The 12620-nt window shown below is 38.6% G+C and overlaps 1 protein-coding gene across 1 annotated transcript; it reads right to left on the reverse strand.

The window, feature by feature from the left end:
• Window positions 1-1337: 1337 nt before the first annotated feature.
• LOC103029654 (GDP-L-fucose synthase) lies at window positions 1338-9898 on the reverse strand. The gene is made up of 10 exons (XM_007237404.4): window positions 9791-9898; window positions 7759-7907; window positions 7538-7652; window positions 5965-6093; window positions 5765-5838; window positions 4908-5041; window positions 4556-4687; window positions 3588-3667; window positions 2497-2596; window positions 1338-1575 (listed from the first exon to the last, which is right to left on the reverse strand). Exons 2-10 carry the CDS (start codon window positions 7905-7907, stop codon window positions 1520-1522), a joined length of 969 nt encoding a protein of 322 aa, XP_007237466.2. The 5' UTR covers window positions 9791-9898; the 3' UTR covers window positions 1338-1519.
• Between the last annotated feature and the right edge of the window lie 2722 nt (window positions 9899-12620).

The raw sequence follows: 12620 nt of genomic DNA on the forward strand, positions 1-12620 counted from the left end.
ATGACAGCAGTGAATAAGGGTTTTAGTGGAGGGATATTGATGTAGCAGCATCATAAATATTTGTGAGGCTATTCAAACTAACTTAGAAGGCACATATCACAACTGTTCCCTGTTTTATTTAATTTTTTAAGTACTGTCTGAACTCAGCCACACAAGGGCGTAGCAGTAGTGTCAAAAAAAATGAAAAAACCTACAACTGAAATACTAAGAAAAGAGACCGAGGACGGAAACCAAAGAGGTGGGTGTGGCTGAATAACAGGCCATTTTTACATCAAGCTTGAATGCATTCTTACTGATAAGCTCAGCTGTCAAACAGTGCGACATCATGGTAGCTTCTGAGATGCTGGAGATGATGAAACCAAACCTTATGAGAACATTGCTCTTTAACAACAACAAAAAAGTTCAAATTCGAATGTATAAATAATGCCATATGATATTTGAAGTTCATTAAAATTACTGAGCTGTGTTGTCAAAACAAAATAGAGCCTATAAAGGCTTTATTTACTAAATATTAACCATCATGACATACCTAATTATATCACAATTTAATATTTTTCCAGCTGTTAAGCATGGGGTTGGATGGATCAGTTGTGTCATGTAACAAGGCAATAATCCAGAGCACACATGTAAAAGGTTAAGGAGAATGTACAACAAAAAGAAAACCTTATTTTATCATTGCTCTTTTGTGCAGTTAATAATATTATACACTAAATGTCATTCATTGTCCAAGACTAGATTACAGAATGCACCTCACTCTGACATCGCTCACTCATCCGATCACATGACATTGCACATGGCACCACCAGGAAGTCAATCACCGGAGTATTGATTTCACCTGTTTATCTCATTATATATACACCTTCACTTCACACACACTTTGTCGAGTTTTTTCTGGTTTACCCACATTACAAAGCCTTGCCCGTTGCCCGTAGTCCTTGCCCGTGTTTGTCTCTCGTTTACGACCTTTGATTTTTTATTTACTGACTCCTATTTCTGCCTACCCTTCATTACTGACCTCATGTGTAGAAACCTGGACTCAAATTGTTGCCTTCTCTCCTCTATTTCCCCGTTGTGTATGAACCCTGGACTGTTTACGGATTATGGTATGGTGTTTTCTCCCTGGCTGTTGTTCATCATTACTGACCCTGCATGTTTTGACAACCCTGTGTATCACTGCTTTTTAATAAATTAAAGTATGTGCTATTTAATAAAGTAGTTAAACTGCATCTGCGTGTGTTTTGAGTCCTGTCCAGCCATGACAGTAGGGTTTAGTTTTTTATGTAAATCACAAAGATGTGTTTTTGCATTGTTTATTAAGAAATACAACCGTAGCCCAATTCAGTTTGCTTAAAATGTTTATTTCATGAAATACTGAATAAATACACATTATAAAGTGTCACTTACTACACTCTGTCTATGATAATAATGATTCACACTGTCACAGACTGCTTTATCACTTTCTCAGTGAGAAAATGAAGAGTCTATGTTTGACTCTCATCCCCAGCAGGTGGCAGAATTCTCATTTCCGAGCGCTGTCATAATTGGAAGCAAACCAATCACACGTCTCCTTGATAGCTGAAGAAAGACAGCAGTAAGCATATAATGAGTTATCTAGTTACGTACAGATGTTTGTTTAAAATGTACTATATTAAAAGATGGTCAGGAGAAAACACAAAAAGTTCATGTGGTCATTTACTTAATTAAAGGTAAAATAAAATAAAGTGTTTCAAGGCTAATCTTAATGTACTTGAAATTAACAAATGTACTCCTTATGTAGATCTGGCTGAACAGCAGAATTCCATAACAAATTCTCTAAAAATACTCTCTACCAAAAAAAAGTTTCCTAACATCGTCACTGAAGTGTTAGGAGCATATGCCAGATTTAACGGGACCTTTGAGTTTTACAAAAATCCACTTTTGGATCAACAGTCCAGAGAACATTTGGAAAAGGGCTTGGATTATTTTGGTTAATATAAGATTAAGGCCCAACCCCTAATCCTCATTTTTAAGGGTACAGAGCTACAAGAGCCTTCAAGACCTCTAGTAGTGCTTTTACATCAATATGGAACCGGCACTGTTCTGGTTCAGCAACCTAGCTGCTGTATGTCTTTAAAAAGGGGGCAGGTGATGCAGCAATTAGTTATTATTGTCCATTCCGTAATTCCTCTGTGATGAGTATTTAAAATATAATAATTTTTACAAGGAAAAAAAAAGTTGTGGGTTTCTTTGGTCGATTGTTCCGCCATCTTGCCAGTGATTTCTTATAGCCCTGCCGTTTTGTGTGTGCCTACGTTTGAAGGGCCGTAAACCCCTAACTCTCCCCCCTCCCCCTCAAGCCTAACAAGAATCAGAACACCCTACCCCAGGCATGAACACATAAAACGTGTGGTAGGGTCAAGGGGTTAAATGGATTGGGCCTTAGGTTAAGGACCAACACGCTGACTACTGAAACTATTTAACAACAAACTACTTTGCTTTTAATTCATTTATAATTACCTGTGTAAAAAGGAGTGAAGGTGAAGTCTGGTCGGTAGTGGCGGAGTTTGGCATTGCAGGCAGTTTTCTTCAGCTGACCGTCTGATTTGCTTGTGTCATACTGAATAGAGTAGGTCAAGGTCACTCTGCCAGTATTGGGTCCTGTTTACACCTGGTCACTTCATGTGAACTAGATTCTGGATTCTATTCTAATACAGTGCTGTCTGGAAGTATGACATCAAATCAATGTCAAAAACGGCAGACCCAAAGTTGACTGTGCTTTCTGTTCACTATTATCTTGCAGGCCACTTTCTATAATTTTCGAGACACAAACACATTATTCTACTTTCCAAAATGAAAGCATTATCCTGCCTGAGCAAATATTTTCTATTTTATTATGATTATTATTTTTTATTTTATCCCGTTTTCTCCACAATCTACACGCCCAATTACCCAACCCACTCATTAGGACTCATTAGGACCTATCACTAGTGATGTCCCAACACCAGGAGCGTGAGGACTAGCACATGCCTCCTCCGACACATGTGAATCAGCCACCGCTTCTTTTCGAACCATTTTCCCGAGTATCTTCACAGCATGCTCGGAGGAAAGCGCAGCGACTCAGTTCTGATGCATCAGCTCACAGATGTCTCATGCTGCAAACATTACTCTTTTGAGTGATGTTTGGAGAGAGCGCCATCTACCCACCCAGAGAGAGCAAGGCCAATTGTGCTCTCTCGGGGCTCCAATAGCTGATGACAAACTACATAAACAGGATTTCTGATCATAGAGGCAGCGCTTAGCCTGCTGGACCACTGGAAGCCCTTTTAGATTTTAATCTCAGTATCTTCATGATTTAAAAATCACCCGGAATAGTTTTCTCAACGTCTTAAAGGAGTTCCTAGAGGTGCTGAACAATAGTTGCTGCTTTTCCTTCACTTTACGTATTTCTTTTAATATATAATACATATTCCTTAATTGTTTTCATGACTTTAATGTTAATCTTCAATGTAGAAAATAAATTAAATACAGAAATAAAGAAAAACATTGACTTTTGTGTGGTACTGTACACACAGCTACCAACGCATAAGAAGATGTGATTAAAAGGATACAATCACAGGTCCTGTGAATTCTAAGGCTTCAGTTATTGAATCTACAACATCCTTGATGGTGAGCTCATCGTCCTCTCCGACTAAAATCAAATGAAAGTGTGGTGAGAGAGAGAGAGAGAGAAAAAGAGGGAGAGAGAGAGTAAATTCAGTAAGAGCTTACATATTTAAATGTTTTAAATAATGTCATGCAACTCATAGATATGGCTAAAGAAAACAAGAGAGATGTCAATTAAATCAACTTGGATTTAATTGTAAACTGCTGTCATATCTATCAGTTCCTTTTTTGGACAAATAAAAATTTAAGGACTGGTATCTCTCTAAATCTGTTTTTAAAATCTGTGTTTAAGCCTCTGATTCCCTCGTATTGACCATTCCTCAGACCTATTTCAACACCCTGGATGCCAGATATAGAACACAGAAACACAAAAGCATCCTTCTATTATGCTTCATGACCAGGGACAAGAAAATTGTAAGTCAATATTGGTAATATGTTTAATAGACAACAACAGCTTAGAGCATCTTAGGTCACCAATCTTATGTGTAAAAAGTATGTTGTGTGGGTGCAGGTTTTTAATCCAATAAAGCAGAAGCACACCTGATTCTACGTGTTTAATGACCTAGTTTTAGCCTTTAAACAAGTGGTTAATTATACAGGGTGTGCTTTTGCTTGGTTGGAGTGAAAGCCTGCAGTCACACCAGCCCTTTATAGATAAGGTTGTTGACCCATGGCTCAGAGCCCAGAAGGACTACAAGACAGATGTCGAGCTGGGTCATTTTTTCTTGAACAGGTAAGCACAGAGCTTCTGCTACGGTTAGCTAACCATAGGTCATAAATCACACAGCCATTACAAACTACAACAAACAATGACTGTAAAATGGGTAGCCATTTTACACGCCTGATGTAATTTACTAGATATTGTTTCTTAAGGTTGTGATTCTATTTTTCCTATTGGGGTTAACCAGCATACCTGACAATATTATTGGCTCCACCTCGTCATATTCTCTCAACACCCACAGACAGAGACGAGCCAGATCCAGAGAGTAGATGAACTGCCGAAGTGCACAACCAGAGCCCCAAACCTCCAGAGCCGTGCCGTCCCCTAATACACATTAAGGTGACACAATTTAATTGAGGAGCACATGTTGCGGGGTTATTGTCAAAACTATTGGAGTTAGCCTTGACTCAGACTTGCTCTCATGTCGACTTGTTCTTGACCAGGCCTTCATCTTATATAGATTTGGCCTTGATTTAGACTCGCTCATGATTGGACTCACTCTCATTGCAACTGCACACAACTAATGTGTAAATTAGTTTCTTACTCTTTGCTAGGTAGGTCTTATGGATCAGTGCTGGTAGAACATGAGCATCCTCTATGTTGTAGTTGTCGTTAGGACCAAAGATGTTAGTCGGGATAATAGCTGTGTACCGCCGTCCATACTGCTGAAAACAGGCTCTGCGTGAACAATATACAGCATATATACAGTTACTTTTATTCAACCAACAAATGTTTTTGACTGGCATCTCCCAGGCGATAATAAGACGATGTACAAGATTATTCTTACCCTCACAGTCCATGTAAAAATCCAAATTTCTATACATTTCAATTAGTCCAAGCTGTTCTAAAGCATCCCAATTTTTTCCATTGGGAACAGCTATTTTAATCAACTCAGCAGGTGAACAACAGCAGTTCTATACAGTTGGATTGTGGACAGTCAGGCTAAAACAAAGGAGCTCACTAAGGAACAGAAAAAGCCTGCTTGGCTTTGGCAAACACTCATCTGGACAAAGAAGAATACCTCTGGTTGTCTATTTTATGGTCAGATGAAACAAAAATGTAATCGGTTGGCCTCAATGATCTATTCTTCGTTTGGCGTAAAAAGGAGAAGTAGTCCAAAAAGAACTACCCTCGCCAGACCCCAGCTATCAAATGCCTTGTTGCCGACCAACATCATACAAGGAGTGATGTTGTGAAAAAATGTTATCAACTCGCCCCTTAAAGAGCAAGGTCAATTGTGCCCTCTCGGACTCCGGATGCTGATGCCAAGCGTCATGATCATCTAGAATTTAAACCAGTGACCCTTGGATTATAGTGACAGTACCTTAGTTCACTATTTCCTGATTCCAATACAAACCAGAAAGCACACAACCATGAAACAACAAGCATGTAAATCCTGACCTGTTGTGGACGTCAACCATCCGCTTGGCGTAGGCATAGCCAGCGTTAGACTCATGAGGAGGACCATTATGGATCTGAGTGAAAGCGATGAAAAAGAGATCACACATTAAGTAATGAGCCAACAATATGTTTGTGTATATGTGAATATATAGCTTGTTGGGTGAATGGAATCAATCTGAGGATGTCTTAACTGTGTGTACCATAGTCTCGTCAATAGGGTAGGTGGTTTTGTCTGGGAAGATGCATGTTGAGAGACAGGAGACAACTTTCACCACATCAAACTCATGAGCTGTGTGCAGCACGTTGTCGTTAATGGCTAGGTTTTTTCTCTGGAAGGAAATGCAAGTGGTTTTTAGATTCACAGATTATCACTCAGTCTTAATCAAGTTGTTACTTTGCTTGGTTAAAGTGTGAAAAGTTCTTAAGTTCATTTTAAATGTCAGGGCCTTCTACTGCACGGGCAATGCTATGCCCCTATTGCTAGCACTGTACGTCTGTTGAGAACATTGGCTAAACGTGCTGTATTTCAGAATGCTGGGGGTTAAAGGAGGTCAACAAAAGTTTGTACTTGTTATTATGTTTTACTACAACCAAGTCCATTTTACATTAGATTTTTCCTTTAAGTTGTAAAGGCATTACATGTCAAGTATTGTACATTTATTCGAGTGTGAATTTCAAGTGTTGTGGATTTAAAGAATTTATCTTTGACAACTTTATGCAAAGTTGGTTGAACGTAATACAGCTTTTGAAAAAAACAAAGAGACTACTTTAGATTCTGAATTAGTTTCTGTGATGTTGCTATTTATATGAGTAAAACAAACTTTGTTGTTTTGTTCTGTAATCTACGGACAACATTTCTTCCAAATTCCAAAATACAAATATTGTAATTTAGAGCATTTATTTACTGAAATAACAAAAAAGATGCAGACCTTTCAGACCTCAAATAATGCAAAAATGCAAAAATAAAATAAAATTAATATTCAAGTTTTAAGAGTTCAGACATCAATTTCAATATTTGGTGGAACAACCCTGTTTTTTTATCACAGTTTTCATGCATCTTTGCATGTTCTCCTCCACGAGTCTTGCACACTGCTTTTGAATAACTTCATGCCACTCCTGTTGCAAAAATTCAAGCAGTTTAGCTTGGTTTGATGGCTTGTGATCATCTGTCTTCCTCTTGATTATATTCCAAAGGAAATTCACAATTTTTAAGTGGTCTCTTATTTTTTTTTCCAAAACTATGACTAGTTTTCTTAACTTATTAAGAAAATATACTGTAAAAACAAAAGTTCAAACTGTCTTTTTATTTTTTTTAATCTGCCAACACTGAAAGAATTATTCTGTAGTAGCACAAGAGTGAATACTGTAGTGCCATCAGCAAATATCAGCAACACAGAATAGAGGAAACTTGCTCCTACAGCCTACAACACTAAGGGCTGGCATCTCTTAAAAATAATAAATAAAATACAAACTCACACTCAAGAAAAGGTAACTTCAGACAAAGCTATACAACAAACTGATGCTGAGCAAGGGAAAAAGACATGCCCAATGTGTAAATAAATAGTAGCAGGAGCTAATGGGAAAGATGTATATATATATATTTTTTTAACCAACACGAAAGAAAGAGCCTTGGCTCTTATATAGTTTGCTAAAACAATGATTGGAAATCCTTTTTTAATTAGCTTTTTTTGAGCTTCTTTGAACTCATTTCATTAAATGAATTTAGTCCTGGTCATTACGTTCACTCAAAATACATTTCTTTGCAGGCATTACCAAGAAATCCAGGTTCTGTCTCAAGTGTCGGAAGAGGCCTCCCACCATGGCAGCGAGATGAATGACGTGTGTCGGTTGATGTTTCTCGAAGATGGCCTTTGTTTCAGCTGTATTTCTAAAAAGAGTGCAACAAAACTTCTGCATTAGCTGACCAGCAACCTGTGGTATTGTCGTCTGACTATAACGAGTGCAAGATACACACAAATAAGAGAACTGCTCACGTAAGGTCAGCATCTTTGGATGAGAGGAAAATCCATTCTTCTCCTTCTTTTGCTCCTCCTTCCTCCTTCACCACTCGCTCTATGGCTTTGCCAACCAGACCGCTGCCGCCCGTTACCAGAACACGCATTGGCCTGGAGCTCCCCTCCATCTGAGAGGAAGCATGAGGAAATCAGCTTGTTGTAACTGCAGCTCAGAGACGGACGACCACAAGAGTGACAAATTGGGCAACCATGAAGAAACACCTCAACAACGCCAAAACACACATTCAGCAATGCCTTAGAACCCTGAGCTACCTGCCATACCAACTCTAGTCACCACCTGGATCACACTAGTAACCAGCTAGAACCTACCTACCACACGTGAGCAACCACCCCAGCAACCACTTGGAACACTATAGCAGGGGTCAACAATAGGCGGTCAAAGCATGAAACATCTGGGTCGTGTTTGAACTATACTGAACGTTAATCAAAAAAAAAAAATCTGTGGAGCTTTTGTTTACATTCCTCCCCTGTCTCTCTGTCACGCTCAGCCAGACTATAGTTCCCACCCATTCCCGTTTTTCTGCCCATTATTGGGCTCCCAATATAATATACATTTTTTTCCCTGCGTGAGTAGCGGTGTGTTTGTTTATTTATTTTTCCTTTCTTCTTGGGTTTACCTGTGTTGAATTCAACTGTTCTGCAATTGGGTTCAACAACCCTCTGAGCTGAAGAGCTACTATTCTTTAGCACTCCGTCACATTAAACTTCATTGCCTTCATTAAACTTCATTAAACCATTGCCAAACTTAATTGCCGACCCCTGCCCTATAGCAACCTCAAATACCACAACAACCTAATGAATCACATTACAAACCATCTAGCACCTATCTAGAAACACTATAGCACCTATCTAGGAACACCTGAAATACCAGAAACACCTCAAATACCGGAGCAATCATCTTGAAACATTATAGCAACCACCTACAACACATTAGTAATCAGCTAGTACCTCTCAGCTACACCAGAGCAACCACCCTAGCAACCGCTTATGACACTTTAGCAACCATCTAGACACACCATAGCAACCTCTGCAAAACCCCTTGCCAAACCTGAGCAACCACTGCAAATATGAACCACCTAGATGAAACACATTAGACATCAACTAGCACCTACCTAGAAATACTATAGCATCCACCAAGCAATACTTGAACAACGACTCTAGCAACCTCTTGAAACACCATAGCAACCACCTCAAATACACTATAGCACTAACCTAGCAACATTTTACCAACCACCTTGCAACACCTAAGCAACCACCCTAGCAACCACTTGGAACACTTTAGCAACCATCTACCAACACCATGGTAACCTCTGCAAAAATCACAGCAACCACCTAGCCACATTATAGCAACCACCTGGATGTAACACATTAGCAATCCACTAGCACCTACCTACAAACACTAAAGTGCCCTTCTGCAACACCTGAGCAACCACCTCAAATGCTACACTATAGCATCCACCATTATAACATTATACTAACCACCCACAACACCTGAGCAACATCCAAAAATATCACAGCAACCACCTAACAACGTTATAGCAATCACCTGAAAGGAACACATTAGTAATCAGCTAGCACCTACCTAGCAATATTTTACAAACCACCTTGCAACACCTGAGCAACTTCCATAAATATGACAGCAACCACTTTCAACATCATGGCAGCCACCTCAAATACCACAGCAGCCATCTAGAAATATTTAAGCAAGCACCACCTGGCAATACCCTAGCAACCACCCTAGCAACCCATTTCAACATCATAGCAGCCACCTCAAATACCAAAGAAACTTTATGGCAAGCACCTGAATTACCGTTTAGCAATTACTTGGCAAATATTACAACCTGACCACATAGTAACAGCCTAGCAGTTGCCACGGAACACTTAAGCTGTGAAATTAGTTTGCGTTTTCTTCAGGAAATACTAGCAGATTTATTAACTTATTATCAAACATTATTCCACAACAAACTTGATATTATATTTATTCATTTACCTCGATGCAGCAGTGATCTCTGGAGATGTAGGGTCTAGGATTCCATGAAGTCACATATCCTCCCTCTCAGACACAAATAGACATTACTGTGACAGTTTTCTTTCGCAGCTACTTTAACCACAATTACTCCGCCTTGAAGTTGTGAAATAACAGCTGTAGTCACTGTGGGACGGGCTTAGTACTCACGCAGTATTCTACCTCTGTACCAGGTCTGATGATATGTATTTTATTTTACAGTAGGGTATCACTTTAAATAAGGCCTGAATGAAGGCCTTATGAAGTTGAAAACTGTTTATGAAGAAATGTATTAATTGTTATTGATTAGGTTGTAAATACATTCAAAAATATTAACAATCAGTTACATTACAAAAAGTGATTCCACATTCATTTGTACTGTCAGATCTTTCTGAATACATACACAGTCACTTTCATGGCCACAGGTGTATAAAACTAGGTGCCTAATCGTGCAGACTGTTTCTACAAACATTAGTTAAAGAATAGGTCGCTCTCTGAGGGCGCTAGGCCTGTCACGATAAAAAAAAAAATTAGCGAACGATATTTTGTCCCAAAAATTATTGTGATAAACAATATTGTTGCCATTTTTTAAACCACTAGTTCAGCACTAATAAAATGATAGCATAATGTCATAACAAAGGAATAAACCCTTTTACACATTGCATAGTGCAGAGGCAGGGGAACCGTGGGGCTGCCCCACACCATGATGTTCAGCCCCGGTCTGTCCAAGCTGGCCCACGTTGAACCGACATAAAGACCCAGCCTCAGCCTTCACTCCAGGTACGCTGATGGTGAATAGAAGGCTGAGGCAACACGAACCCAAGATCCTAAATTTAAGCAACTAGGGCCGCACTGGGCTGTAATTAAGTGCAAACATAATGGACGATATCACGATTATTAAAATAATTGAGGTCATGTCCAATTATTAAACGATAAGTCAATAATGTATTTATAGTGACAGTCCTCCATGGCACATCTGCATGGCTAAGATAGGATTGAGCAGCTGGCATTGACTGTTGTCAGGGTTTAAATCTGTTTGTGGCGCACCTGTATTTTCCGTTATCATTTTTTTTATCAAGAAAATAAGTTGAAAGAAGTTGCAACCAAAGTTGTACTTTTTCATCGAGTGTGTGGCAGAAATGGAACACTGCCCATCACCCTAAACACAATATCCCCACTGTGAAACATGGTGGTGGGAGCATCATGCTGACAGGGAGGCTGGTCAGAATTGACTGAAAAACTGAAAACCTTTTAAATGCACTGGTTCATGTTTATTTTACTGTTTAGTGATGGTTTGTGAAATAAAAAAGGTTAAACAGGCTTCAAATGTAATGTATGTTAAAAAAACAATTAAATATTTTGTTTAATGGATTTAGAATTTTTTATAATAGAATATGAGAAACATCTATTGTGTGCATTACAAATAGAAAACAATATTTTTATTTTTCCATCACTGGAACATATTTTTGGTCTGAAAGAGTAAAATAAAATGTGTTAGTTGTGTCATTTTCCTTTCTGCCTTAGCATCTTTTTTGCAACTTTCCAGTTTCCCCAATGAGCTCACCACAGGACGTGTTGCTAAAGCGACGAAGGTTATGCATGAACCACACGAGCTAGTTACACATCCGGTGCTCAGAGAAAGATTTGCGCCTGTACAGTGGTAATGTAATTATACTTAATTTTATAGCAACAATAAAGTAGGCTTGTGAAAAATCATCGTAATAATAGTAATCATAATGATGACATTTAAAATAAAAATATGTAAAGCATTATAATAGACATAAGCATTACAAAAGTAACATATTTGCTTGTAAAAAATATTAATCTATGGAAAATTGGAGTATGCGTCTAAACCGTGTATTACACTATAGCGCTGCGTATTTATAATACCATTATATTGATTATATTGACCATTCTAACCTGTGCAACATCACAAAGATCACAGTTTGATTTGTTACCTTTTTCTGTGTTTTGATTATTACACAATCGCTTTATATACCATACAACTCTTCAAAAAAACATAAGAGACCACTAAAAAATGATGAGTTTCTTTGATTTTACCAAATTGAAAACCTCTGGAATATAATCTAGAACAGGGGTGTAAAAAATTTTTTTTGGGGGCCAGAAGGAGAAATATATTTAAAGTCACGGGACACAGACTCTGTAAAAATATAAATAATGAAATATACCACTTACTACTTTCATTTACACACCATTTTACTTGACTTACTATCTTTATCTATCTTTGGCAGTGTTGTGTAAACTAAGATTTTTCAAATTGATGTTTCATTTCATGATTAAACTCCTTAATTACGGCAACTTTTAGACTCTTTTTCCCTTTTTCTGTGCTACAACTGATCACTCTCTCCGCTTTTAGACTCTTTGGCCCGCTTTTCTGTGCTATAACCGCGCACTGTCTCCGCTTTTAGACTCTTTGGCCCGTTTTCTGCGCTACAACTGAGCACACTCTCCGCTTTTAGACTCTTTGGCCCGCTTTTCTGCGCTATAACCGCGCACTGTCTCCGCTTTTAGACTCTTTGGCCCGTTTTCTGTGCTACAACTGAGCACACTCTCCGCTTTTAGACTCTTTGGCCCGTTTCTGACACCTAGCATTCAAACTTTGGATCTCACATTATAAAAACTTGCTTAACAGCGGGCCAACTTTCATTCTATTTCTAAAATACCTCGAGAAGATGTTCAATCTAACTAAGCTAGACAGCCATTACGTCCAATCATGACCAGCAAAACAACAATAGTGGACCAGCATGACCAGCAAAACCACAGTGGTGGACCAGCATGACCACTAGCAAGATTA

Source organism: Astyanax mexicanus, chromosome 21 (assembly GCF_023375975.1).
Source record: "Astyanax mexicanus isolate ESR-SI-001 chromosome 21, AstMex3_surface, whole genome shotgun sequence".
In the NCBI taxonomy this organism is placed as follows: domain Eukaryota; kingdom Metazoa; phylum Chordata; class Actinopteri; order Characiformes; family Acestrorhamphidae; genus Astyanax; species Astyanax mexicanus.